The sequence below is a fragment of the Zophobas morio genome, unplaced genomic scaffold, assembly GCF_036711695.1.
Source record: "Zophobas morio isolate AGI-343-1 ecotype UQ-CSIRO unplaced genomic scaffold, CSIRO_AGI_Zmor_V1 ptg000025l, whole genome shotgun sequence".
Taxonomy (NCBI): domain Eukaryota; kingdom Metazoa; phylum Arthropoda; class Insecta; order Coleoptera; family Tenebrionidae; genus Zophobas; species Zophobas morio.
Genome location: NW_026972130.1, coordinates 968,894 through 994,224, shown reverse-complemented (window position 1 = coordinate 994,224; position 25,331 = coordinate 968,894). Strand labels below are relative to the sequence as shown.

At 49.9% G+C, this 25,331-nt stretch overlaps 11 protein-coding genes and 2 non-coding genes across 13 annotated transcripts; 7 read left to right on the top strand and 6 right to left on the bottom strand.

Moving 5' to 3' along the window:
* Positions 1 to 785: 785 nt before the first annotated feature.
* Positions 786 to 1,574, top strand: LOC135135930 (late histone H1-like). Its single transcript, XM_064065050.1, has one exon. It carries the CDS (start codon positions 786 to 788, stop codon positions 1,572 to 1,574), a length of 789 nt encoding a protein of 262 aa, XP_063921120.1.
* A 430-nt stretch (positions 1,575 to 2,004) lies between these two features.
* On the bottom strand, positions 2,005 to 2,415 carry LOC135135929 (histone H3). Its single transcript, XM_064065049.1, has one exon. The coding sequence runs from the start codon at positions 2,413 to 2,415 to the stop codon at positions 2,005 to 2,007; it is 411 nt and encodes a 136-aa protein (XP_063921119.1).
* A 291-nt stretch (positions 2,416 to 2,706) lies between these two features.
* Positions 2,707 to 3,018, top strand: LOC135135928 (histone H4). The gene has a single exon (XM_064065048.1). The coding sequence runs from the start codon at positions 2,707 to 2,709 to the stop codon at positions 3,016 to 3,018; it is 312 nt and encodes a 103-aa protein (XP_063921118.1).
* A 595-nt stretch (positions 3,019 to 3,613) lies between these two features.
* Positions 3,614 to 3,988, bottom strand: LOC135135927 (histone H2A). Its single transcript, XM_064065047.1, has one exon. It carries the CDS (start codon positions 3,986 to 3,988, stop codon positions 3,614 to 3,616), a length of 375 nt encoding a protein of 124 aa, XP_063921117.1.
* Positions 3,989 to 4,304: 316 nt separating this feature from the next.
* LOC135135926 (histone H2B) lies at positions 4,305 to 4,676 on the top strand. Its single transcript, XM_064065046.1, has one exon. The coding sequence runs from the start codon at positions 4,305 to 4,307 to the stop codon at positions 4,674 to 4,676; it is 372 nt and encodes a 123-aa protein (XP_063921116.1).
* Positions 4,677 to 5,804: 1,128 nt separating this feature from the next.
* On the bottom strand, positions 5,805 to 5,923 carry LOC135135981 (5S ribosomal RNA). Its single transcript, XR_010281665.1, has one exon. It is a non-coding gene; the product is annotated as a 5S ribosomal RNA (ribosomal RNA).
* A 1,649-nt stretch (positions 5,924 to 7,572) lies between these two features.
* On the top strand, positions 7,573 to 8,361 carry LOC135135925 (late histone H1-like). Its single transcript, XM_064065045.1, has one exon. The coding sequence runs from the start codon at positions 7,573 to 7,575 to the stop codon at positions 8,359 to 8,361; it is 789 nt and encodes a 262-aa protein (XP_063921115.1).
* A 430-nt stretch (positions 8,362 to 8,791) lies between these two features.
* Positions 8,792 to 9,202, bottom strand: LOC135135924 (histone H3). Its single transcript, XM_064065044.1, has one exon. It carries the CDS (start codon positions 9,200 to 9,202, stop codon positions 8,792 to 8,794), a length of 411 nt encoding a protein of 136 aa, XP_063921114.1.
* Positions 9,203 to 9,493: 291 nt separating this feature from the next.
* LOC135135923 (histone H4) lies at positions 9,494 to 9,805 on the top strand. Its single transcript, XM_064065043.1, has one exon. The coding sequence runs from the start codon at positions 9,494 to 9,496 to the stop codon at positions 9,803 to 9,805; it is 312 nt and encodes a 103-aa protein (XP_063921113.1).
* Positions 9,806 to 10,400: 595 nt separating this feature from the next.
* On the bottom strand, positions 10,401 to 10,775 carry LOC135135922 (histone H2A). The gene has a single exon (XM_064065042.1). The coding sequence runs from the start codon at positions 10,773 to 10,775 to the stop codon at positions 10,401 to 10,403; it is 375 nt and encodes a 124-aa protein (XP_063921112.1).
* Positions 10,776 to 16,133: 5,358 nt separating this feature from the next.
* On the top strand, positions 16,134 to 16,505 carry LOC135135921 (histone H2B). Its single transcript, XM_064065041.1, has one exon. The coding sequence runs from the start codon at positions 16,134 to 16,136 to the stop codon at positions 16,503 to 16,505; it is 372 nt and encodes a 123-aa protein (XP_063921111.1).
* Positions 16,506 to 17,636: 1,131 nt separating this feature from the next.
* LOC135135980 (5S ribosomal RNA) lies at positions 17,637 to 17,755 on the bottom strand. Its single transcript, XR_010281664.1, has one exon. It is a non-coding gene; the product is annotated as a 5S ribosomal RNA (ribosomal RNA).
* A 6,459-nt stretch (positions 17,756 to 24,214) lies between these two features.
* On the top strand, positions 24,215 to 25,003 carry LOC135135920 (late histone H1-like). The gene has a single exon (XM_064065039.1). The coding sequence runs from the start codon at positions 24,215 to 24,217 to the stop codon at positions 25,001 to 25,003; it is 789 nt and encodes a 262-aa protein (XP_063921109.1).
* Positions 25,004 to 25,331: the final 328 nt, after the last annotated feature.

The following is a 25,331-nucleotide window of genomic DNA, read 5'->3' as shown; positions in this document are numbered from 1 at the left end:
AAAAAATAAAAAAAATCCGAATTTCCTCGTCGTTTCGAGGTACGAGGAAACGACGAGACCGAATCATCTCGTCGCGGCTTCGACATGGAAATTTTTAATGTTCCCATCCTCGTACAGAGACGAGACCGCCACCGGAGGACGGCCGAAAGTCCGTTCCGTCGTTTTCGTTCGACGATCTACGTCGAAGGAGCCCCCCGTGCCCCAGGAGATCGTCGAAATCGGAAGAGTCGCTTCGAAGCGGTGACGATTTTGACCGTACCTTGCCTCTTTCGGAGGCGTTTTTTGACGAGAAAACGTCTTCCGATCGTCCCCGAGGGTGTAAAAAACCGGAAAGCATGGACGGAGGCTCACCTCGTCGAAGCGTCGTCACGGTGGCGGCGACGACGGACGTCGGAGCGTCGACGTCCACCTTCGGTACGTTGTTCGACTTTTGACAAGGTCTTCTTCGAGCGAGCGTCCGGACGGACGCCCTGCCGATTCGCCGATTCCCGCTTCGTCGAAAAATACTCGAATAAACGTCGAGGAAGGTCTGAGGCCGTGTTTCGTCCGTCTAACGACAAGGAGGCGGTGGTGACGGCGAAAAGAGAACGATGTCATCACCCGAAAGTCGAGCGCGAGGCCGCCGATTTCGAGCGAATTCCGTCAAAGTCGCGCGTTTAGTTTACAGTCCGCTTGGTTTACGTCGGGGACACTTAGACGTCGTTTTCGCCACTATTCAAATTCGATCGTGCGACCGATAACCATCGACTTTTTTTAATAACAAAAACAATCAGTTGTTCGGTAAAATGGCAGACGTAGAAAATCAAACAGCTTCCGCCGCGGTGACAGCTTCGGCCGCCGCCTCCTCCGCCGGAACGCCTCACGCCAAGAAGGAAAAGAAAGCGAAGAATCCCAGGAGCAAACCTTCCCATCCGCCGACTTCGGAGATGGTGACCAACGCCATCAAAGGTTTGAAAGAACGCGGCGGATCGTCCCTCCAGGCCATCAAAAAATTCGTCGCCGCCAACTACAAGGTCGACGCCGAAAAAGTTGCTCCGTTCATCAAGAAATACCTGAAAGGCGCCGTCGCTTCCGGTTCCCTCGTCCAGACGAAAGGCAAAGGTGCTTCCGGTTCTTTCAAGTTGGCCTCCACGACCGCCGGCGGTGCCAAAGCCGCCGCCTCCGCCGCCGAAAGGAAGAGGAAATCCGGCGCCGGCAGGACGAAGAAAGCCGCGATAGGCGCGGGAAAACGCGCTTCCGCCGGAGCCGCCGCCGCCGCCGCCGGCGAGAAGGCGGCTTCTAAGGTTTCGAAGAAGACCGCGCCGAAAGCGAAAAAGGCCGCCGCCGAAAAGAAGACCGCTTCCGTGGCCAAAGCGAAGAAGGCCGCCGCCGCCGCTGCCAGCGCCTCCGCCGCAGAGAAGAAGGCCGCCGCCGCCGCTGCCGCCAGAGCGGCGTCGAAGGCGAAATCTCCTTCGAAAGCGAAAAGATCTAACAAGGCCGGACCCACGAAGAAACCGAAAGCTCCGAAACCCAAGTCCACCAAGGCCGTCTCCGCCAAAGCGAAGAAAGCCGCTTCTCCGAAAAGAAAAAAGTGAGCGTTCGAAGAAGATGATGACGACGACGTCGTTGTTGTTGTTTCCCGGCGGTGCTCCGATCGTACATATCGACGAAGGGGCACGCATAAATGGCCCTTTTCAGGGCCACAAATTTTTTTCAAACGAATTAAAATTTTCGCTCGACCATATAAATCGAATAATGAATGAAAGAAAGAAAGAAAGAAAGAAATAAATAAATGATTGATAAGATTGATTTGAATGAATGAATGAATTTGCATGCCTTAATTTAAATTTTTTATCTTTTATTTAAGTTTTCGAACGATTCGATTCTCGAAAAAGTTGCTTAATTTTTTATTCGTTAGGAAAAATATTGAGGTTCTGAAAAGAACCGATTTTTTTGTCTCTTTCGAAAAGAGAACTGACAGTTGAGAGATGACGGTGTGATTGATGGTCGGTCGATTTTTTTTTTTTAAGCTCTTTCTCCGCGAATGCGTCTCGCCAGCTGGATGTCTTTGGGCATGATGGTGACGCGTTTGGCGTGGATGGCGCACAAGTTGGTATCTTCGAAGAGACCGACGAGGTAAGCTTCGCTAGCTTCCTGGAGAGCCATCACGGCGGAACTCTGGAAACGCAAGTCGGTCTTGAAGTCCTGGGCGATCTCCCTGACGAGACGTTGGAAGGGCAGTTTGCGGATCAAAAGTTCGGTGCTCTTCTGATAACGACGGATCTCTCGGAGAGCGACGGTTCCGGGCCTGTAACGATGGGGTTTCTTGACGCCGCCGGTCGCCGGTGCGCTTTTTCTCGCGGCCTTAGTGGCGAGCTGTTTTCTGGGGGCTTTTCCTCCCGTAGATTTACGAGCGGTCTGTTTTGTTCTTGCCATTTCGAAAAAATAAGCGAAAGATTAAAATCGATCGACGAACGAACACGCAGCAGACGGACGTTACGAACACGTTGACTGGAAATAACGGCCGACGGGCTCGCGGCGAACCTTATATAACGTTCACCGCTACAAAGTCGCTCTCTGCGCGTGTCTATTGGTCGAGCGGGACCAGAAATGGGCGTAGCTCGGAAACGTTATAAAACGACGCCGAATTTCGTAATTTTCGCAGTTCCCTTACGAACACCGTTCTGAATCCACGTCGCTCGCAAGCTTCTTCGAAGATATTCCAAGATGACCGGTAGAGGAAAAGGAGGCAAAGGCTTGGGAAAAGGTGGCGCGAAACGTCATCGCAAAGTCCTGCGCGACAACATCCAGGGCATAACGAAACCGGCCATCAGAAGATTGGCCCGTCGCGGCGGTGTGAAACGTATCTCCGGGTTGATCTACGAAGAAACCAGAGGCGTCCTCAAGGTGTTCCTCGAGAACGTGATCCGTGACGCCGTCACCTACACCGAACACGCCAAACGTAAGACCGTCACCGCCATGGACGTCGTCTACGCTTTGAAACGTCAAGGACGCACCCTCTACGGTTTCGGCGGTTAATTTTTTGCAATAGCAAGAAATTTAATCGTCGCTGATTTTGATTCTTTGACTTTTCCGTATATACGCCACGACAACAAACGAGATCGGAGAAAAAAAAAAAAACGGTTCTTTTCAGAACCACAAAATTTTTCTAACGAATAAAAAATTTCGCTTACTATATGTCGAGAATAAATAATGAATGAATGAATGAATGAATGAATGAATGGTTGGTTGTGTTGGTTTTTTTTAAAGAAATAATAATGACGATATAAAATGGAAAAAGGAAAAAAATTAAATTAAAATCACGTATTTTTAAACGTTTGCAGTAAAATTCACGAGAAGTGACAGAGAGAAAGCTTAAAAATGAACGAACAATAAGAAAAAAATTAACGTTTTCGAATCGAAAAACGATATCGTGTCATATAAAGTACTTTTCTTTCTTTCTATTATTTTTTTTTGTTTGTTTTCCATTAAGATAAGTTTGCGAGCATTTAATCGTTTGAAAAAAATTAGTGGCCCTGAGAAGGGCCGATGATGTGGGTTGTTGTTTTTCTTTTTTTTTCTCGGTAAAGCGGTCGTCCGTCCGGTCCGTTTCTTTAAAAAAAATGAAAAGAGTTTAAGGCTTCTTTTCGGTCTTCTTGGGCAAGAGGACCGCCTGGATGTTGGGCAGAACGCCGCCTTGGGCGATCGTCACTCCGGAAAGGAGCTTGTTCAACTCTTCGTCGTTCCTGATCGCCAACTGCAAATGTCTGGGAATGATCCTGGTCTTCTTGTTGTCTCTGGCGGCGTTTCCTGCCAACTCGAGAACTTCGGCGGCCAGATATTCCATGACGGCGGCGAGGTAGACGGGAGCTCCGGCACCGACGCGTTCGGCGTAGTTTCCTTTACGGAGGAGACGATGGATCCTGCCGACGGGGAACTGAAGACCGGCACGGCTCGAACGGGACTTCGCCTTTCCCTTGACTTTTCCTCCCTTTCCACGTCCTGACATTTTCTTTAATTTTCTTGCGAAAAACGAAATATAAACAAGAAGAGCGAGCGACGAGCGGCGACGACACACGTAATCGACTGCTGCGTTATTCGGTTATGTATCGGACCGGCGGTCGCGGCTTAGGCTTTATACCCTCCGTGCGGTCGGTTCAGTTCGGCGCATAGGAAGGCTAGGACGAATGGGCGTGGCCTGAGTCGGTAGACGGTCCGTTATAAAAGTAGTCGCACGCGGGGTGATATTTTTATTCGTTCGTCGAGAACCGAGCGTAGCGTTGCGTTCTGTTCTGTTCTGTTAAACTCTTATCGAATATTCGAAGATGCCACCCAAGACTAGCGGTAAAGCCGCCAAGAAGGCCGGAAAGGCCCAAAAGAACATTTCGAAGAGCGACAAGAAGAAGAAGCGCAGGAGGAAGGAGAGCTACGCTATCTACATCTACAAGGTGTTGAAACAAGTACATCCCGACACCGGTATCTCGAGCAAGGCGATGTCCATCATGAACAGTTTCGTGAACGACATCTTCGAACGTATCGCCGCCGAAGCTTCCCGCCTCGCCCACTACAACAAACGTTCGACCATCACCAGCAGGGAGATTCAGACCGCCGTACGTCTCCTCTTGCCCGGTGAATTGGCCAAGCACGCCGTCTCCGAAGGTACCAAAGCCGTCACCAAGTACACCAGCTCCAAGTAGAATGATTTTGTTATCATTTCTGTCGTCGTCCGTCGTCCATCTTTCCGGAAAAAAAAAAAAAACAACAACAACAACAAACAAATCGGTTCTTTTCAGAACCACAAATCGCATTCCTTACAAATAAGAGATTAACGAACCTCGAGAATGTTTCTTTCCCCTTTATTATTATTCGATTATTAAATGAACGAATAAAATGATACTTTTCGTTTCGGGGTGTGCGATGTTTAAATTCCGTCCGCGTCGTACGTACGTACGATCGATTTCGGTTAGAGGTTTTCGAAATGAAACTATGTTAAAAAACAGCGATATATTTTTATCGATCGATTTTTATACGATATGTAAATAAGTCAGGTCACGGGAACGTACTTGTTTTTTTTTTCTTTCTTTTTTTCCCCCCGCCGCAAGAAGGAATTTATATTATTTATTTCTTCATAACGAAGCGCTGTGCTCTCTACGATCGATTTTATCAGGAAATCATAAGATCGAGAAGAAAACGGTCGCGTTTTTTATCATTATTTTAATACTAGAATTACGAAACTGATGCAAATCTATACTGGCCGTCTGTTCGAGGAACTCGCGTACGATAAATAACGCATGTTCCTAACAAAACGGCCGTTTTTTTGCATTTTCACGATCGAGCGTGAATAAATTTCAAATTAAAAGATATTTAATCATCGATTCGTTTCTTTTCGAGTCTTCCTGAATGATTCTGATCTCGTTGTCCATGTACGGCGTTCGTTTATAAGTTCTCGTCGTGCTTTAAATTTTATTTTATCGTCGCAGACATAAATATCCATTATTTTATAAACCTAGTAGAGTGTCGTTACGCGACACCTCGATCTGATCTGGACTTGTAAAATTTTTTTTGGACTTAAAAAAAAAAAAAAAAAAAAAAAAAAAAAAAAAAAAAAAAAATAAGGGGGGTGTTCGCAATAGGGCAAAACAAAAACAAAAAATCGGGCGGGAGAAGGGAGCGGAGTGTTTGAAAATTTCGAGTCGAAGGACGCGAGTGGAAAATCTTAGCGACTAACTTAAATTCTAAATTAAAAACTAGCTTAACTTATGACATACTACTTATAATAAACACATCGTTTTTTTACTAAAAACTAAAGTTTAACAAAAAGAAGAAGACAACGGCACGCGGTGTTCCCAAGCGGTCACCCATCCAAGTACTGACCGCGCCCGACGTTGCTTAACTTCGGTGATCGGACGAGAACCGGTGCTATCAACGTGGTATGGCCGTTGCCTGATGATAAGGGTAAAAAATCAGTAGAAATGGATCCGAGAAGTCGAAACGTCGAAGCAAAAGTGCCAAGATCCGACGAACGAACATCGAAGATCGAGGAGCGCAGCACAGCGCAGCGGTCTGCAACACAAAATACCAAACAAACAAACAAGCACATCACGCACGTACAACTAACAGACGAATGCCACCGACAGGATAGGGAAAGGACGACAAGACCGACAAAGAGACGAACCAGGCACATAAGGCACAATCACGGCGGACGTAGGTAAAAACAAACCATAAACCATCTTCGTCCGCCGGATTAATTACCCCTACCGCCACCTGGCCACCTGTGTGTGAATGTAATCGTAAATATACGTAAAAAACAAGTCCTGGACAACATATATATAAATATAACCCAAAAAGCAGCATTTGCAATATTTTACAAACAACCGCCGTCATAAATTCGCCGTATCTCGATGGTTCGAATGCTTTGAAAAACACTTGCCTTGATAATATAATAGTGTAAGTGAATTGAATTAAAAAATAATAGTTGAAAGATGTTAAAATAGTTCGAAGTTCGTTCGTCTGTAAACAATAATAGATTAAATAAACTCCATAGAATGTACAGTCTTTCAGATCTTCGAAAGAAGAAGGAAAAAAAAAAAAGAAAATAAAACTATGAAAAGCGGCCACAGGAAAGACAGAAAACGTATCGTACGTGAATCGAAGAAAGAATTTTCGTTCGCCGTCGGTGCGGTGCTGCGGGTTTCCGCGCTCGGTCCCGGCTCGAAAACGACACTCGAAACGAAGAAACTTTTGGAAAAATCCGCAAGGAAATTTTCGTCAGACGTGCAATTTCGATCGTCGATCGATCTCGTACGGAAAAAAATAAAAAAAATCCGAATTTCCTCGTCGTTTCGAGGTACGAGGAAACGACGAGACCGAATCATCTCGTCGCGGCTTCGACATGGAAATTTTTAATGTTCCCATCCTCGTACAGAGACGAGACCGCCACCGGAGGACGGCCGAAAGTCCGTTCCGTCGTTTTCGTTCGACGATCTACGTCGAAGGAGCCCCCCGTGCCCCAGGAGATCGTCGAAATCGGAAGAGTCGCTTCGAAGCGGTGACGATTTTGACCGTACCTTGCCTCTTTCGGAGGCGTTTTTTGACGAGAAAACGTCTTCCGATCGTCCCCGAGGGTGTAAAAAACCGGAAAGCATGGACGGAGGCTCACCTCGTCGAAGCGTCGTCACGGTGGCGGCGACGACGGACGTCGGAGCGTCGACGTCCACCTTCGGTACGTTGTTCGACTTTTGACAAGGTCTTCTTCGAGCGAGCGTCCGGACGGACGCCCTGCCGATTCGCCGATTCCCGCTTCGTCGAAAAATACTCGAATAAACGTCGAGGAAGGTCTGAGGCCGTGTTTCGTCCGTCTAACGACAAGGAGGCGGTGGTGACGGCGAAAAGAGAACGATGTCATCACCCGAAAGTCGAGCGCGAGGCCGCCGATTTCGAGCGAATTCCGTCAAAGTCGCGCGTTTAGTTTACAGTCCGCTTGGTTTACGTCGGGGACACTTAGACGTCGTTTTCGCCACTATTCAAATTCGATCGTGCGACCGATAACCATCGACTTTTTTTAATAACAAAAACAATCAGTTGTTCGGTAAAATGGCAGACGTAGAAAATCAAACAGCTTCCGCCGCGGTGACAGCTTCGGCCGCCGCCTCCTCCGCCGGAACGCCTCACGCCAAGAAGGAAAAGAAAGCGAAGAATCCCAGGAGCAAACCTTCCCATCCGCCGACTTCGGAGATGGTGACCAACGCCATCAAAGGTTTGAAAGAACGCGGCGGATCGTCCCTCCAGGCCATCAAAAAATTCGTCGCCGCCAACTACAAGGTCGACGCCGAAAAAGTTGCTCCGTTCATCAAGAAATACCTGAAAGGCGCCGTCGCTTCCGGTTCCCTCGTCCAGACGAAAGGCAAAGGTGCTTCCGGTTCTTTCAAGTTGGCCTCCACGACCGCCGGCGGTGCCAAAGCCGCCGCCTCCGCCGCCGAAAGGAAGAGGAAATCCGGCGCCGGCAGGACGAAGAAAGCCGCGATAGGCGCGGGAAAACGCGCTTCCGCCGGAGCCGCCGCCGCCGCCGCCGGCGAGAAGGCGGCTTCTAAGGTTTCGAAGAAGACCGCGCCGAAAGCGAAAAAGGCCGCCGCCGAAAAGAAGACCGCTTCCGTGGCCAAAGCGAAGAAGGCCGCCGCCGCCGCTGCCAGCGCCTCCGCCGCAGAGAAGAAGGCCGCCGCCGCCGCTGCCGCCAGAGCGGCGTCGAAGGCGAAATCTCCTTCGAAAGCGAAAAGATCTAACAAGGCCGGACCCACGAAGAAACCGAAAGCTCCGAAACCCAAGTCCACCAAGGCCGTCTCCGCCAAAGCGAAGAAAGCCGCTTCTCCGAAAAGAAAAAAGTGAGCGTTCGAAGAAGATGATGACGACGACGTCGTTGTTGTTGTTTCCCGGCGGTGCTCCGATCGTACATATCGACGAAGGGGCACGCATAAATGGCCCTTTTCAGGGCCACAAATTTTTTTCAAACGAATTAAAATTTTCGCTCGACCATATAAATCGAATAATGAATGAAAGAAAGAAAGAAAGAAAGAAATAAATAAATGATTGATAAGATTGATTTGAATGAATGAATGAATTTGCATGCCTTAATTTAAATTTTTTATCTTTTATTTAAGTTTTCGAACGATTCGATTCTCGAAAAAGTTGCTTAATTTTTTATTCGTTAGGAAAAATATTGAGGTTCTGAAAAGAACCGATTTTTTTGTCTCTTTCGAAAAGAGAACTGACAGTTGAGAGATGACGGTGTGATTGATGGTCGGTCGATTTTTTTTTTTTAAGCTCTTTCTCCGCGAATGCGTCTCGCCAGCTGGATGTCTTTGGGCATGATGGTGACGCGTTTGGCGTGGATGGCGCACAAGTTGGTATCTTCGAAGAGACCGACGAGGTAAGCTTCGCTAGCTTCCTGGAGAGCCATCACGGCGGAACTCTGGAAACGCAAGTCGGTCTTGAAGTCCTGGGCGATCTCCCTGACGAGACGTTGGAAGGGCAGTTTGCGGATCAAAAGTTCGGTGCTCTTCTGATAACGACGGATCTCTCGGAGAGCGACGGTTCCGGGCCTGTAACGATGGGGTTTCTTGACGCCGCCGGTCGCCGGTGCGCTTTTTCTCGCGGCCTTAGTGGCGAGCTGTTTTCTGGGGGCTTTTCCTCCCGTAGATTTACGAGCGGTCTGTTTTGTTCTTGCCATTTCGAAAAAATAAGCGAAAGATTAAAATCGATCGACGAACGAACACGCAGCAGACGGACGTTACGAACACGTTGACTGGAAATAACGGCCGACGGGCTCGCGGCGAACCTTATATAACGTTCACCGCTACAAAGTCGCTCTCTGCGCGTGTCTATTGGTCGAGCGGGACCAGAAATGGGCGTAGCTCGGAAACGTTATAAAACGACGCCGAATTTCGTAATTTTCGCAGTTCCCTTACGAACACCGTTCTGAATCCACGTCGCTCGCAAGCTTCTTCGAAGATATTCCAAGATGACCGGTAGAGGAAAAGGAGGCAAAGGCTTGGGAAAAGGTGGCGCGAAACGTCATCGCAAAGTCCTGCGCGACAACATCCAGGGCATAACGAAACCGGCCATCAGAAGATTGGCCCGTCGCGGCGGTGTGAAACGTATCTCCGGGTTGATCTACGAAGAAACCAGAGGCGTCCTCAAGGTGTTCCTCGAGAACGTGATCCGTGACGCCGTCACCTACACCGAACACGCCAAACGTAAGACCGTCACCGCCATGGACGTCGTCTACGCTTTGAAACGTCAAGGACGCACCCTCTACGGTTTCGGCGGTTAATTTTTTGCAATAGCAAGAAATTTAATCGTCGCTGATTTTGATTCTTTGACTTTTCCGTATATACGCCACGACAACAAACGAGATCGGAGAAAAAAAAAAAAACGGTTCTTTTCAGAACCACAAAATTTTTCTAACGAATAAAAAATTTCGCTTACTATATGTCGAGAATAAATAATGAATGAATGAATGAATGAATGAATGAATGGTTGGTTGTGTTGGTTTTTTTTAAAGAAATAATAATGACGATATAAAATGGAAAAAGGAAAAAAATTAAATTAAAATCACGTATTTTTAAACGTTTGCAGTAAAATTCACGAGAAGTGACAGAGAGAAAGCTTAAAAATGAACGAACAATAAGAAAAAAATTAACGTTTTCGAATCGAAAAACGATATCGTGTCATATAAAGTACTTTTCTTTCTTTCTATTATTTTTTTTTGTTTGTTTTCCATTAAGATAAGTTTGCGAGCATTTAATCGTTTGAAAAAAATTAGTGGCCCTGAGAAGGGCCGATGATGTGGGTTGTTGTTTTTCTTTTTTTTTCTCGGTAAAGCGGTCGTCCGTCCGGTCCGTTTCTTTAAAAAAAATGAAAAGAGTTTAAGGCTTCTTTTCGGTCTTCTTGGGCAAGAGGACCGCCTGGATGTTGGGCAGAACGCCGCCTTGGGCGATCGTCACTCCGGAAAGGAGCTTGTTCAACTCTTCGTCGTTCCTGATCGCCAACTGCAAATGTCTGGGAATGATCCTGGTCTTCTTGTTGTCTCTGGCGGCGTTTCCTGCCAACTCGAGAACTTCGGCGGCCAGATATTCCATGACGGCGGCGAGGTAGACGGGAGCTCCGGCACCGACGCGTTCGGCGTAGTTTCCTTTACGGAGGAGACGATGGATCCTGCCGACGGGGAACTGAAGACCGGCACGGCTCGAACGGGACTTCGCCTTTCCCTTGACTTTTCCTCCCTTTCCACGTCCTGACATTTTCTTTAATTTTCTTGCGAAAAACGAAATATAAACAAGAAGAGCGAGCGACGAGCGGCGACGACACACGTAATCGACTGCTGCGTTATTCGGTTATGTATCGGACCGGTTTTTTTTTTTTTTTTTTTTTTTTTTTGGTGGAGGGGAAATGTCTACGCAGACCACCGTAATGGTTCTTGGCCTCTTCTGCGGCCTACGGTGGTACTGGGGGAATGGTTACCGCCCTAAAACCCCTCCTTCTTCTGCTCGGGTACCAGGACATTGTCCCTTACACCCATAACGCGCATCCCGGTAGACACAGCGGGGGCTGCGCTACCGAGCTCGGTTGAGCTATTGATTGCCTAGGAGTTGGCCCCCATCTTCGGCTCTTCCTCGCGGTCCTGCGGCCGGTGGAGAGATCTGAAACAGAAAAAATGCGCTATGCGCTGGCGTTAGATGTGCAACACCTTGGAGGCGATGCGGTCGGGAAGTTGGGAAGGCCGGGAAAGGCCGGTCGGTGGAGACGGCAGGTGGTGTTACTTGCCGATTCGGTCTTCAAGCAGCGCCCTACGGGGCCGCTTGCGACTGGGGGGGGCTTCCTCGTCGAACTCGTAGTCGACGGCTTCTCGCACCAGGGGGTTGGGGTGCTCTTCAGCTTTCCTGAAGGCTCGGAGGGCGACTTCGTGCAGGAACTCCTTCAGCGGCGGGAGGTTGGCCTCTCGGAGCAGTTGGGCGTTTCTGACGAACCATGGGGCTTTGAAAACCTGTCGGAGAATTTTCGTCTGGATGACTTCCAGACGGTGGAATTGGGTTTTGGAGGGTTCATAGCTCCAGGCCACTGAAGCATAGGACATGGTGGGGCGGATGATGGCGCGATACAGCAACAACTTGTTCCTGATCGACACCTTACTGCGCCTTCCGATCAGCGCAGACAACGAACCCTTTATCTTGTTCGTATTGGCCACGATGTAGTCAATATGAGGGATAAAGGACAGCCGTTTGTCGACGATGACACCTAGGTATTTTGCTTGGCTCCGCCAAGGGATGACCCGGTTAAACATCGTGACGTTTCCTTCAGGCCCAATACGTCTTTTCGAGATAAGAAGCGCAGTGCTCTTTTCTGGATTGACTGTAATGAGCCATCGTTTGCACCACTCCTCCAGCGCATCCACGGCCTCCTGTAAGTAGGAGGTTACGAGGTGCGGCATTTTGGAGCGCGTAAGGATAGCCGTGTCGTCCGCGTAGATCGCAAGGCTAGTTCGGGGGAGTTTGGGTATGTCCGCGGTGAAAACCGCGTACAGGAGCGGGGAAAGCGCCGAGCCCTGGGGGACTCCTGCGCTAATTGGATGCTCCGCAGATAAAGCGTGCCCAATGCGTGCTTTAAACGTGCGGGAATCCAGGAAAGATTGGATGAGCTGCACCATCGCCAACGGCACGCCTGCTTGGTGAAGCTTGTAAACAAGTCCATCATGCCAGACGGTGTCGAAAGCCTTCGCAACGTCGAGGAACACCGCGCCAGTCAATTGTTTCCATTCAATTGATTTTGCGGCGAATTCGACTACTCGGAGGAGTTGTTCGGAGGTTGAGTGTTGGGGGCGAAAACCGAACTGTTCATCGGGGACTACGCCTCGTTCGTTGACGAACTCAGCTAGCCGTTTCCGAATCACACGTTCAGCGATCTTCCCCACGGACGAGAGGAGACTGATGGGTCGATGATTTTCCGGGAAAATGTGATTTTTCCCCGGTTTCGGGATGAAAATGACGTGGGCTTCTTTCCACCTAGCTGGAAAAAGACGGAATTTAAACATTGCATTAACTATACCTGCTAGTGCGACGATGGCTTCGTCGGAGAGGTTCTTCAATGCTTTGTTCGGGATGCCATCTGGGCCTGGGGCTTTCCTGGGTTTGAGGAGTCGGATGATTTCGCGGATTTCGTCGGGATGGACTTCGCGGATCTGGTCGTCTTCGTCGGGTTCTGCCATTCGAATTTCTTCGACGGTTTCCTCGACGAGGTCCAGGTGCTCGTCATCTGCATCAGGGTCGATGTTCGTCTGGCATTGGTTCTCCAGACTGTGAGCGAAGGCGGCGGCTTTGTCCTCTTCTGTGAAGACGATGCCGTTGTTCGCGCTGTGGATCGGTGGAAGTGGCCGCTTGTCGCTTCTCAGCGCATTGGCCATTTTCCAGGTCGATCCGTCCACGGTGTTCAGGGATTCTAGTCGTTGTTCCCACTGCTCGTTCCTAAGATTGAGCAGTGCTCGCCGGACTTCCCATTGGAGGCGGTTCGCTGCAGTCCGGTCGTCCTGTTCTCCAGTTCGTCGTGCTGTTCGTCTGGCTCTGTTCTTTTCCCTGATGAGATTCGCGATACGCTGTGGTATCGCGGGCCGTTTGAATGGCCGCACAGGGCGTCGAATTGAGGTCGCGTCGATGGAGGCCCGGATACGATTTTCGTAGTCCAGGGTTGCTCTTTCGACTTGCTCGCTGTCCTGGAAATTCGTTACAAACTCACCAAGGTTGCCCTTGATATGTTCGGCGAATTTCGTCCAGTCCGTGGTCGTGATTATGTTGGCCGCGGGATCGTTGGGTTCGTTCCCGATGCGCATAATCACCGGGAGGTGGTCGGAGTGGAGCTCGTCGACGACGTTGACGTCCACTTCGTGTCGGAGATTCTTGACGAGGGCAATGTCCAAGACATCACCTGGTGCATCTGGTCGGGCTCGGTGGTAGAACGTCGGTTCCTCGGTGGAGATGACGTCTACTTCCGCGGTGTTATGGAGGAAGGTTAGGAGACGCCTTCCGTTCGCGTTGTTCTGGCGGCTGTGCCAGTCCGAATGCTTGGCGTTGAAATCGCCAGCTGCGATGGTGGCCTCTTCGCCTGCGACGAGGTCAGCGATGTCTTCAACCTGGAGCGTGTTGGAGTTGTTGTAACAAGCGATTAGGCGCAGAGGCCCTCTCGCAGTCACAACGGTTACCGCCGTCGCTTCTAGTTGTCGGAGATCGGGGACGTAAGAAGAAGAGTGTTTAATCTCTTTTCTTACGTAGATGGCCGTTCCTCTCCCGTTTCCGTCCCGTCGTTCCGTTCGGTGCAAGGTGTAACCCGGCATCTTGGGATCTCGGGAGTCCCACAGGAGGTTCGTCTCGTTGACGAGGATGGCATCGAGCTGGTGGTCTTCCATGAACTCTTCGAGTTCATAACGCCCGCTCCGGAGTCCATTGGCATTCCAGAAGGCGATCTGTAATGAATTTACAATTAGTGGCGTACTACCCATCTAATTTTTAAAAAGGAGGGGAAGGAATGCCGCCATTTTCTCCGCCATGGACTGCGAGTCCTTGGCGGCGGCGATGGCGGTCATCAGTTGGGTCTTCTGGAGCTGCAGGTCGGCCTGTTGGCGAGCCGTGAGGGCGACCTTCTTGGGAACGGGAGCGGGTTTGGGTTTTGGGGTGGCCTTGGGGAGGGCACCGCGTTTGGGGGCGGCGGTCCTGGGGGCGGTCGTCTTGGACGATGTGGGAGGCTTCTTGGAAGCCTTCTGTTGCTGCGATTTGGGGAACTTGGGACACCCCTTGTAGCTGGCCGGGTGTGGCCCGCTACAATTCGCGCATTTCGCGGGCTGCCTGCGTTGCTTCTCGCAGTCGCTGGTCTGGTGATCGGCGCCGCACTTGACGCAACGGTGTTCGGCCCTGCAGTTCCGCTGGGAGTGGTGGAACCGCTGGCAGCGGTGGCACTGGGCAGCATCCTTCCTCTTATGGGGCTTCTCCACCTTGACGGAGAGGCCGCAAAGTGTCTTCACCTCGAAAACTTCGGCCTTCTTGGCCATAGGCATCTCGGCGAGGACGAGGGGCATCGGGCGGTCGTTTCGGCTCATCCGACTGACCTGAATTGGTTGGAGACCCAGAGACTCCAGGTCTTCCAACACCTCCTGGCTGGCAACTCCTACGGCGATGCCGCGGATGACTACGCGGAGAGTTTTCTCCTCCGGGAGCGTGAAGGTGTGATACTGCACCTTCATGTTGTCCAGAAGTCTTACCAGGCTTCTGAAGTCGCTCACCTCGACCGGCTGAATGCGCACCCCTTCCGGGGTGGATTTCGCCTTCGAATACCGGATGGAGTTATCCGTCATCCGACGCGAAACTTCTGACCATCTCTGGCCGTCCCGCAGGATTATGGGCGGAATCCTGCTTTTCGGGGTGGTTGGGGGACGTGGTGTCACCACGGGGACCTCCGTCTCCATGGTCTCCTCCTGGGGCTCGGGCCGGGGCTCGGCGGGGGTCTCGTCGACGACCGGGGTGGTCTCGGCGGTGGTGGCGGGCTTGGCCCTGGCGGTGTCCCGGCTTGGGCCTGCCGGGGGCTGGGGCTGGGGCTTCTTTTGCTGCTTGGCAGCATGGGGGGCTGTCTGGGGCTTGGCATTTTTCTGCTGCTTCTTGCCAGCAGCAGATGGGGCTGGCTTCTCCGTGGCCGCGGGCTTGGCTGGTGGCTTGGGCTTCACGGTCGGGGGCGGAGACGCAATTTTCGGCTTTTTGGCCGAAGTGGAAGGCGTGGGGGCTTGCTCCTCGCCGCTAAGGGCGGAGAACATATTGCCAGTCGTGAAGACTGGCTGGGGGGTGGGGGTGGCTGGCCTCTTTGCGCCAGCTCTGGCGGTGGGGACCTCCTCGAAGGGGGACTCCAGGGGGGCCTCTTCGGACGTGATGTCCATGGACTCGTCCGAGTCCGAGGTGTCATCGTCGGTGGAGGTCTCGGCCGGGGTGTAGACCTCCTCCATTTTCTTCTCGATCCTCGAGATCCTTCTGGCATGCTTCTTCAATGCTGCCTCCATCCTGGACACGATGGCCAAGATTCTCGACAGCATGGCATCTCCTGGGGCCCCTGCCTGCGCCATGGTGGCACTGACAGAGCCTGCGACGTGTTGTGGTTGCGAAATTATTTGTGCCACATCGACCACTAATCGCTTTGAAAAAAGCAGCGTAGCCGATGGAAAACGTTGCGAAACGTTGCACAAGGGATGCTAGCGATAGCGCGCTGAAAAGCACAGTAACGCAGCGAACTCGGTGAACTTCACTGGAGCGTTGGGTCACAGCACGACGGCAGATTCACAAAAGCAAATATGCAAAAGCAAACTCACCACCGGAACAGACAACCTTCCTCTCCAACTGACGACTCACGACTCTGTATCGGACCGGCGGTCGCGGCTTAGGCTTTATACCCTCCGTGCGGTCGGTTCAGTTCGGCGCATAGGAAGGCTAGGACGAATGGGCGTGGCCTGAGTCGGTAGACGGTCCGTTATAAAAGTAGTCGCACGCGGGGTGATATTTTTATTCGTTCGTCGAGAACCGAGCGTAGCGTTGCGTTCTGTTCTGTTCTGTTAAACTCTTATCGAATATTCGAAGATGCCACCCAAGACTAGCGGTAAAGCCGCCAAGAAGGCCGGAAAGGCCCAAAAGAACATTTCGAAGAGCGACAAGAAGAAGAAGCGCAGGAGGAAGGAGAGCTACGCTATCTACATCTACAAGGTGTTGAAACAAGTACATCCCGACACCGGTATCTCGAGCAAGGCGATGTCCATCATGAACAGTTTCGTGAACGACATCTTCGAACGTATCGCCGCCGAAGCTTCCCGCCTCGCCCACTACAACAAACGTTCGACCATCACCAGCAGGGAGATTCAGACCGCCGTACGTCTCCTCTTGCCCGGTGAATTGGCCAAGCACGCCGTCTCCGAAGGTACCAAAGCCGTCACCAAGTACACCAGCTCCAAGTAGAATGATTTTGTTATCATTTCTGTCGTCGTCCGTCGTCCATCTTTCCGGAAAAAAAAAAAAAACAACAACAACAACAAACAAATCGGTTCTTTTCAGAACCACAAATCGCATTCCTTACAAATAAGAGATTAACGAACCTCGAGAATGTTTCTTTCCCCTTTATTATTATTCGATTATTAAATGAACGAATAAAATGATACTTTTCGTTTCGGGGTGTGCGATGTTTAAATTCCGTCCGCGTCGTACGTACGTACGATCGATTTCGGTTAGAGGTTTTCGAAATGAAACTATGTTAAAAAACAGCGATATATTTTTATCGATCGATTTTTATACGATATGTAAATAAGTCAGGTCACGGGAACGTACTTGTTTTTTTTTTCTTTCTTTTTTTCCCCCCGCCGCAAGAAGGAATTTATATTATTTATTTCTTCATAACGAAGCGCTGTGCTCTCTACGATCGATTTTATCAGGAAATCATAAGATCGAGAAGAAAACGGTCGCGTTTTTTATCATTATTTTAATACTAGAATTACGAAACTGATGCAAATCTATACTGGCCGTCTGTTCGAGGAACTCGCGTACGATAAATAACGCATGTTCCTAACAAAACGGCCGTTTTTTTGCATTTTCACGATCGAGCGTGAATAAATTTCAAATTAAAAGATATTTAATCATCGATTCGTTTCTTTTCGAGTCTTCCTGAATGATTCTGATCTCGTTGTCCATGTACGGCGTTCGTTTATAAGTTCTCGTCGTGCTTTAAATTTTATTTTATCGTCGCAGACATAAATATCCATTATTTTATAAACCTAGTAGAGTGTCGTTACGCGACACCTCGATCTGATCTGGACTTGTAAAATTTTTTTTGGACTTAAAAAAAAAAAAAAAAAAAAAAAAAAAAAAAAAAAAAAAAAAGAATAAGGGGGGTGTTCGCAATAGGGCAAAACAAAAACAAAAAATCGGGCGGGAGAAGGGAGCGGAGTGTTTGAAAATTTCGAGTCGAAGGACGCGAGTGGAAAATCTTAGCGACTAACTTAAATTCTAAATTAAAAACTAGCTTAACTTATGACATACTACTTATAATAAACACATCGTTTTTTTACTAAAAACTAAAGTTTAACAAAAAGAAGAAGACAACGGCACGCGGTGTTCCCAAGCGGTCACCCATCCAAGTACTGACCGCGCCCGACGTTGCTTAACTTCGGTGATCGGACGAGAACCGGTGCTATCAACGTGGTATGGCCGTTGCCTGATGATAAGGGTAAAAAATCAGTAGAAATGGATCCGAGAAGTCGAAACGTCGAAGCAAAAGTGCCAAGATCCGACGAACGAACATCGAAGATCGAGGAGCGCAGCACAGCGCAGCGGTCTGCAACACAAAATACCAAACAAACAAACAAGCACATCACGCACGTACAACTAACAGACGAATGCCACCGACAGGATAGGGAAAGGACGACAAGACCGACAAAGAGACGAACCAGGCACATAAGGCACAATCACGGCGGACGTAGGTAAAAACAAACCATAAACCATCTTCGTCCGCCGGATTAATTACCCCTACCGCCACCTGGCCACCTGTGTGTGAATGTAATCGTAAATATACGTAAAAAACAAGTCCTGGACAACATATATATAAATATAACCCAAAAAGCAGCATTTGCAATATTTTACAAACAACCGCCGTCATAAATTCGCCGTATCTCGATGGTTCGAATGCTTTGAAAAACACTTGCCTTGATAATATAATAGTGTAAGTGAATTGAATTAAAAAATAATAGTTGAAAGATGTTAAAATAGTTCGAAGTTCGTTCGTCTGTAAACAATAATAGATTAAATAAACTCCATAGAATGTACAGTCTTTCAGATCTTCGAAAGAAGAAGGAAAAAAAAAAAAGAAAATAAAACTATGAAAAGCGGCCACAGGAAAGACAGAAAACGTATCGTACGTGAATCGAAGAAAGAATTTTCGTTCGCCGTCGGTGCGGTGCTGCGGGTTTCCGCGCTCGGTCCCGGCTCGAAAACGACACTCGAAACGAAGAAACTTTTGGAAAAATCCGCAAGGAAATTTTCGTCAGACGTGCAATTTCGATCGTCGATCGATCTCGTACGGAAAAAAATAAAAAAAATCCGAATTTCCTCGTCGTTTCGAGGTACGAGGAAACGACGAGACCGAATCATCTCGTCGCGGCTTCGACATGGAAATTTTTAATGTTCCCATCCTCGTACAGAGACGAGACCGCCACCGGAGGACGGCCGAAAGTCCGTTCCGTCGTTTTCGTTCGACGATCTACGTCGAAGGAGCCCCCCGTGCCCCAGGAGATCGTCGAAATCGGAAGAGTCGCTTCGAAGCGGTGACGATTTTGACCGTACCTTGCCTCTTTCGGAGGCGTTTTTTGACGAGAAAACGTCTTCCGATCGTCCCCGAGGGTGTAAAAAACCGGAAAGCATGGACGGAGGCTCACCTCGTCGAAGCGTCGTCACGGTGGCGGCGACGACGGACGTCGGAGCGTCGACGTCCACCTTCGGTACGTTGTTCGACTTTTGACAAGGTCTTCTTCGAGCGAGCGTCCGGACGGACGCCCTGCCGATTCGCCGATTCCCGCTTCGTCGAAAAATACTCGAATAAACGTCGAGGAAGGTCTGAGGCCGTGTTTCGTCCGTCTAACGACAAGGAGGCGGTGGTGACGGCGAAAAGAGAACGATGTCATCACCCGAAAGTCGAGCGCGAGGCCGCCGATTTCGAGCGAATTCCGTCAAAGTCGCGCGTTTAGTTTACAGTCCGCTTGGTTTACGTCGGGGACACTTAGACGTCGTTTTCGCCACAGTTTCGATCTCCGCATCGAAGAAGAAGGATGCCTTCTAGTAGCCGCAGTCTCCGCAGCAACTCCACCACCGTCAAGGCCCCGCCGACGAAGCCACCCGCCACGTCAGGCCGCGCCGCAGCCCGCTCCCCAGCAGCAGAAGCCACAGCAGCCATCACCGCAGCCGTAGCTCCACCAGCCGCCCCCCCGGCAGCCCCAACATCAGCAGCAGCCCCCACGTCATCAACTCAAACCACGATGCCGATAACGACAACACCAGGTGGGTCAAATCCAAATTATATTAATGCCCTCCTCCACAACCAACCCAAACCCACCGCCCAGACCACCTCTCCGACACAGTCGATGACCTCGGTCTCAACGGGTTCAGGTCGATCATCCCCGGCCGAATCTGTAACAACCCTCCGCTCCACCACACCCAACCCAGACCTCTTCAAATACACAATTCAGAACATCCCCCAACCCGTCGCAACCCAAAAGCAGTTCTATGCTATTTTAACCAGCCACCTCCTCCTCAGAGACATCGAAACTCTGAAGGTCAACCACAACCGCTCTTGTCTCCTAATCACCCACTCCGAGCTAGCAGCAAATTTCGAAGCCCGCCTCCGTGTAGCCTGTGTCGACGCCAGGATCACACTCAAACCAATTAATCGGCCCCAAAAAATTCTATCCCCTGCTAAAAAAGCTCCCCTTTTCTCCATAGTTATCAAAGACGTCGACCTCGACATCGAAGAGCGCGACATTCTCCTCAGTGCCCCACACCTCAAAATCCACAAAATGTGGCGCATCGTCTCAAGAAAGACAAACAAGCCCACCCCACTCATCCGACTCATCTCCGACGATGTTGCCACCATCGACGGTCTCTTAACCGACGGCATCGCCCTCTTTGGCCGCCTCCATAGGTGCGAGCCCTCCAACCCACCACCACCAACCCCCGTCCAATGCACAAAATGCTTCACTTTAGGGCACCAAGCCTCCGAGTGCGCCCAAAAGCCCATCTGCCCCCGACGCTCCGACACACATGCCCCCAACAAATGCCCCAAACAAGAACCCGAATGCCCCTTCTGTAAAGGCCCCCACCCTGCATGGTCCCGGAAATGCCCAGAATTTCTGAAACTGACAGTGACAGATGAAACACAGACACTTCCCACGGTAATCATTGACCCACCATCAGAATTCGCCGACCCTGTCGACATCACCGACGAAACCCCCGATGAAATCAACCTATCCCAAATCCACGCGAAGGCCCTCATCGCCTTCACAACCAAAACCCTTTTTGACTTATTCCCCCTTATCCGCCCCAAAACCCAGCAAGCCATCCAGGACGCGTCCCGCATGATCTTCAACCTCACGACCCGAATTAACCACTCGGGTCGTCTCCTCCACTTCACATTTGACGGCTAATGATAAACACACCAGACATGCATGTAACTCCTATCCCGCCGCACGCTGGGGCCCCCTCCCAGCGTGTGGCATCCACTCCTCCTCCCCCACTGACCCAAAACCCGCCCCATATTAATATATGCACTATTAACATCAATAGTGCAACCCACAAAATCCATGCTCTGAAAAATCTCATCGAGACAGATAACATCCACATTCTCGCTGTCACCGAAACCAAAACCAAACGTCAATTAAAAATTCCACATTTTGTCACCTACCACAAACCCTCAGTCATGGACAATGCCCGCGGTACAGCCTTGATCATCTCAAACAAATTCCCATCCACCGAGCATGACCTACCACCAAACCTCGCCAATCTCGAAGCCATTGCCGCAAACGTTTTAATTGCCGATATTTCGTTCACCATAATCTGCCACTACAATCCGCCCAAGCACACTATCTCCACTCTTCTTGTGCAATACGCCTCGCAGATCCCCAATGCCATTTTAATCGGCGATCTTAACTGTAGACACATGGACTTTGGCGACACCGCCACGAACCCCAACGGTAGAAAATTGGCCAACCACCTTCTCAACTACCCGATCTGCCGCCTCGAAAACAGGCTACCCACCCTAATCAACCACCATGGCGAATCAATTCCGGACCACATCATTATTTCAGAAAGCCTAACACCCAAATTCAACCCGAAATGTCACATCGGAACAACGGTCACTTCAGACCACTTACCCCTAACAGCCCAACTTTTAATACCGGCCCCACCACCACCCCCATCCTATATAACAATACACGACAATAAACACGCCGACTGGGCAAAATACCAACGACACATCACCGAAAATCTGCCAGAAATCAACATAACCCGCGACTCAAACGAAATTGATAACCAAATAACACTAATCACAAACACCATTTTAGCCGCGAAAGAAATTGCCATACCACTCAAACGCGTTCCGATAAACAAAAGACCACTGCCTCCGCGCATCCTAAACCTAATAAAACAAAAACGACAAGTATACAGAGAAATCACGCGAACACGTAACCCCCAGTTAAAACCCATATTCAACAGACTAAACGCCCAAATAAGACGCGACATCAATCAATATCGGGAAGAACAGTGGTCGAACACCTGCGCAAAATTAGACTACCGCGACGGAAAAAAATTCTGGGACAAATTTAAAATACTCACCGGACAAAAAACACAAAACACAACACACTTAATCCAAAACGGCACTTTCCTCTCCACCCCCGAAGAAAAGAGCAATGCCTTCGCTCAAACACTCCAAGAAATCCACGAAATTCCCCTCGACCCAAACTTCAATCACGAGTTCTTCAACTCAGTCTCCGAAGAAGTGCAAGAGTTCCGGGAACAACCCTTCCACCCCCTAGCCCTTCTCAACATGCATGTCCCCGACAACGACAACGACCTGACGAACGAAATCTCCCTTCATGAAGTTGAATCCCACATCAAATACCTAAAAAACTCCAAAGCCCCAGGGCCAGACCAAATCAAGGCGACACTTCTAAAAAATCTTCCGCCACCAGCAACCCAAGCCCTGACCACCATATACAACAACTGTCTGAACGCCTCATATTTTCCAACTTCATGGAAGCAAGCCTCCACAATCATGATCCCCAAACCAGGCAAAAACCCCCATAACCCACTCTCTTATCGCCCCATATCTCTACTAAATATCACAGGAAAAATCTTCGAAAAGATTCTCACTAACCGACTAAAAGACTTCCTGGAAACAAATAATATCATCCCTCAACAACAATTCGGATTCCGCTCGCAACGATCCACAATGAACCCCATTCTAGAGCTTCACACCGATTCCACTCGATTCGCCAATCTCAAAGAGTGCACGGTCGCCGTCTTCCTGGACATAGAACGTGCATTCGACCGGGTTTGGCACGACGGACTTATCCACAAACTCATCAAACTCCGAGTAAATCCCCAGTTCATAACTCTATTAGACTCATTCCTACATAACCGAACCTGCAGAATCAAAATCCAAAACTCACTCTCCCAACCTGTCAACATCCGTGCCGGAGTTCCTCAAGGCTCCGTGCTCTCACCCATTCTATACTCCATATACTGCAGTGACTTTCCCATTACAGATACCCCCAGGACCAAGACGAGGATGTTCGCCGACGACACCGCGTTCTGGACATCCCACCGAGACCCCGAACGAGCCACCTCCACCATCCAGGAAGCACTCCGGCGATACGAGGCGTGGGCCAACAACTGGCGAGTCAAACCCAACCCCATAAAATCCCAATCCATCTGCATGACATATCCTGGTGCAACCTCGAAAAGACACAAATTTACACAATCGCGATTAACACTGCATGCCGAACAAATTCCACAACACAAAACAGTCAGATATTTGGGCATAACCTTTTCCGACAACTGCTCCCTAACCCCCGACCTAGAAACTACCCTCAAAAAAATCCGAAACCGCTCTAACCTCCTATCCCTAATACGCGGCCGTATCCACGGTTGCAATCCCCAAACCCTAAAACACACCTACAACACCTTTATCCGCCCAATTATCGACTACCGGGCCCCAATCTACGCGACCCTCTCCAAAAAATCCCTACACAAAATAACAGCATGCGAAAGAAAAATCCTCCGACGAGCTTTTAGACTCCACCCAAGATTCCCGTCAATGCACGTATACCAGCGTACAAACGCTACTCCCATCCCCGATCGCTTAAAAACCCTCCAGCAAAACTACGTCAAACGCACACTTAACAGCAACAACACCATAGCCATCGGTAACTTACACACCTCCTACAAATACCCAGCCGCTAACAACCGCTTATTACACCGCCTGCCGCGAGTCCCCAAAAACAAATTTAAACACGCACCCACCGCTCTCCTAGAAACCCTGTACCCTGATCTCCCTCAGGCTCTCCAGGAACTAGTTGAGCAAACGCCGATATCGCTGCGAGGACGCTGACGTCCCCGCCCCCGACACAGCCACTTCGCCGCCCCTCCCCCCCAGACCCACCACCGACACCTGGACTTGGACACCGACGACCACCCGACGACGACAACGACGACAACACACCACCGTTCTCTTTCAGCTTCCAGCCCTCCAGGACCAGGATGCAGGATGAACACCCACCCCCAAGGACCAAGGACCCATCATACGCTTAGATTAATTAGATCAATAGGAAATAGTTAGATAACCCTTGACATGTAAATATTTATTTAAGCCCACCACACTGTAAATGAAATATCTTAAGTACTAGTAAGTTAAATTCCAACCCAACAATGTTAAATTAGCCCAGCGCTGAAAAGGCCCTAAGCCTCAGCAGCGCCCCACTGACATGTAAATATCTTAAGGAAACAATGTAACCGTAAATGCTTGAATAAATGATTTAACCGTAACCGTTTTCGCCACTATTCAAATTCGATCGTGCGACCGATAACCATCGACTTTTTTTAATAACAAAAACAATCAGTTGTTCGGTAAAATGGCAGACGTAGAAAATCAAACAGCTTCCGCCGCGGTGACAGCTTCGGCCGCCGCCTCCTCCGCCGGAACGCCTCACGCCAAGAAGGAAAAGAAAGCGAAGAATCCCAGGAGCAAACCTTCCCATCCGCCGACTTCGGAGATGGTGACCAACGCCATCAAAGGTTTGAAAGAACGCGGCGGATCGTCCCTCCAGGCCATCAAAAAATTCGTCGCCGCCAACTACAAGGTCGACGCCGAAAAAGTTGCTCCGTTCATCAAGAAATACCTGAAAGGCGCCGTCGCTTCCGGTTCCCTCGTCCAGACGAAAGGCAAAGGTGCTTCCGGTTCTTTCAAGTTGGCCTCCACGACCGCCGGCGGTGCCAAAGCCGCCGCCTCCGCCGCCGAAAGGAAGAGGAAATCCGGCGCCGGCAGGACGAAGAAAGCCGCGATAGGCGCGGGAAAACGCGCTTCCGCCGGAGCCGCCGCCGCCGCCGCCGGCGAGAAGGCGGCTTCTAAGGTTTCGAAGAAGACCGCGCCGAAAGCGAAAAAGGCCGCCGCCGAAAAGAAGACCGCTTCCGTGGCCAAAGCGAAGAAGGCCGCCGCCGCCGCTGCCAGCGCCTCCGCCGCAGAGAAGAAGGCCGCCGCCGCCGCTGCCGCCAGAGCGGCGTCGAAGGCGAAATCTCCTTCGAAAGCGAAAAGATCTAACAAGGCCGGACCCACGAAGAAACCGAAAGCTCCGAAACCCAAGTCCACCAAGGCCGTCTCCGCCAAAGCGAAGAAAGCCGCTTCTCCGAAAAGAAAAAAGTGAGCGTTCGAAGAAGATGATGACGACGACGTCGTTGTTGTTGTTTCCCGGCGGTGCTCCGATCGTACATATCGACGAAGGGGCACGCATAAATGGCCCTTTTCAGGGCCACAAATTTTTTTCAAACGAATTAAAATTTTCGCTCGACCATATAAATCGAATAATGAATGAAAGAAAGAAAGAAAGAAAGAAATAAATAAATGATTGATAAGATTGATTTGAATGAATGAATGAATTTGCATGCCTTAATTTAAATTTTTTATCTTTTATTTAAGTTTTCGAACGATTCGATTCTCGAAAAAGTTGCTTAATTTTTTATTCGTTAGGAAAA

What these genes read in the sequence shown, in the direction of transcription:
- LOC135135921 (XM_064065041.1), top strand. Translation starts at nt 16,134, where the DNA reads ATGCCACCCAAGACTAGCGGTAAAGCCGCCAAGAAGGCCGGAAAGGCC.
- LOC135135920 (XM_064065039.1), top strand. Translation starts at nt 24,215, where the DNA reads ATGGCAGACGTAGAAAATCAAACAGCTTCCGCCGCGGTGACAGCTTCG.
- LOC135135930 (XM_064065050.1), top strand. Translation starts at nt 786, where the DNA reads ATGGCAGACGTAGAAAATCAAACAGCTTCCGCCGCGGTGACAGCTTCG.
- LOC135135927 (XM_064065047.1), bottom strand. Translation starts at nt 3,988, where the DNA reads ATGTCAGGACGTGGAAAGGGAGGAAAAGTCAAGGGAAAGGCGAAGTCC.
- LOC135135929 (XM_064065049.1), bottom strand. Translation starts at nt 2,415, where the DNA reads ATGGCAAGAACAAAACAGACCGCTCGTAAATCTACGGGAGGAAAAGCC.
- LOC135135926 (XM_064065046.1), top strand. Translation starts at nt 4,305, where the DNA reads ATGCCACCCAAGACTAGCGGTAAAGCCGCCAAGAAGGCCGGAAAGGCC.
- LOC135135922 (XM_064065042.1), bottom strand. Translation starts at nt 10,775, where the DNA reads ATGTCAGGACGTGGAAAGGGAGGAAAAGTCAAGGGAAAGGCGAAGTCC.
- LOC135135924 (XM_064065044.1), bottom strand. Translation starts at nt 9,202, where the DNA reads ATGGCAAGAACAAAACAGACCGCTCGTAAATCTACGGGAGGAAAAGCC.
- LOC135135928 (XM_064065048.1), top strand. Translation starts at nt 2,707, where the DNA reads ATGACCGGTAGAGGAAAAGGAGGCAAAGGCTTGGGAAAAGGTGGCGCG.
- LOC135135925 (XM_064065045.1), top strand. Translation starts at nt 7,573, where the DNA reads ATGGCAGACGTAGAAAATCAAACAGCTTCCGCCGCGGTGACAGCTTCG.
- LOC135135923 (XM_064065043.1), top strand. Translation starts at nt 9,494, where the DNA reads ATGACCGGTAGAGGAAAAGGAGGCAAAGGCTTGGGAAAAGGTGGCGCG.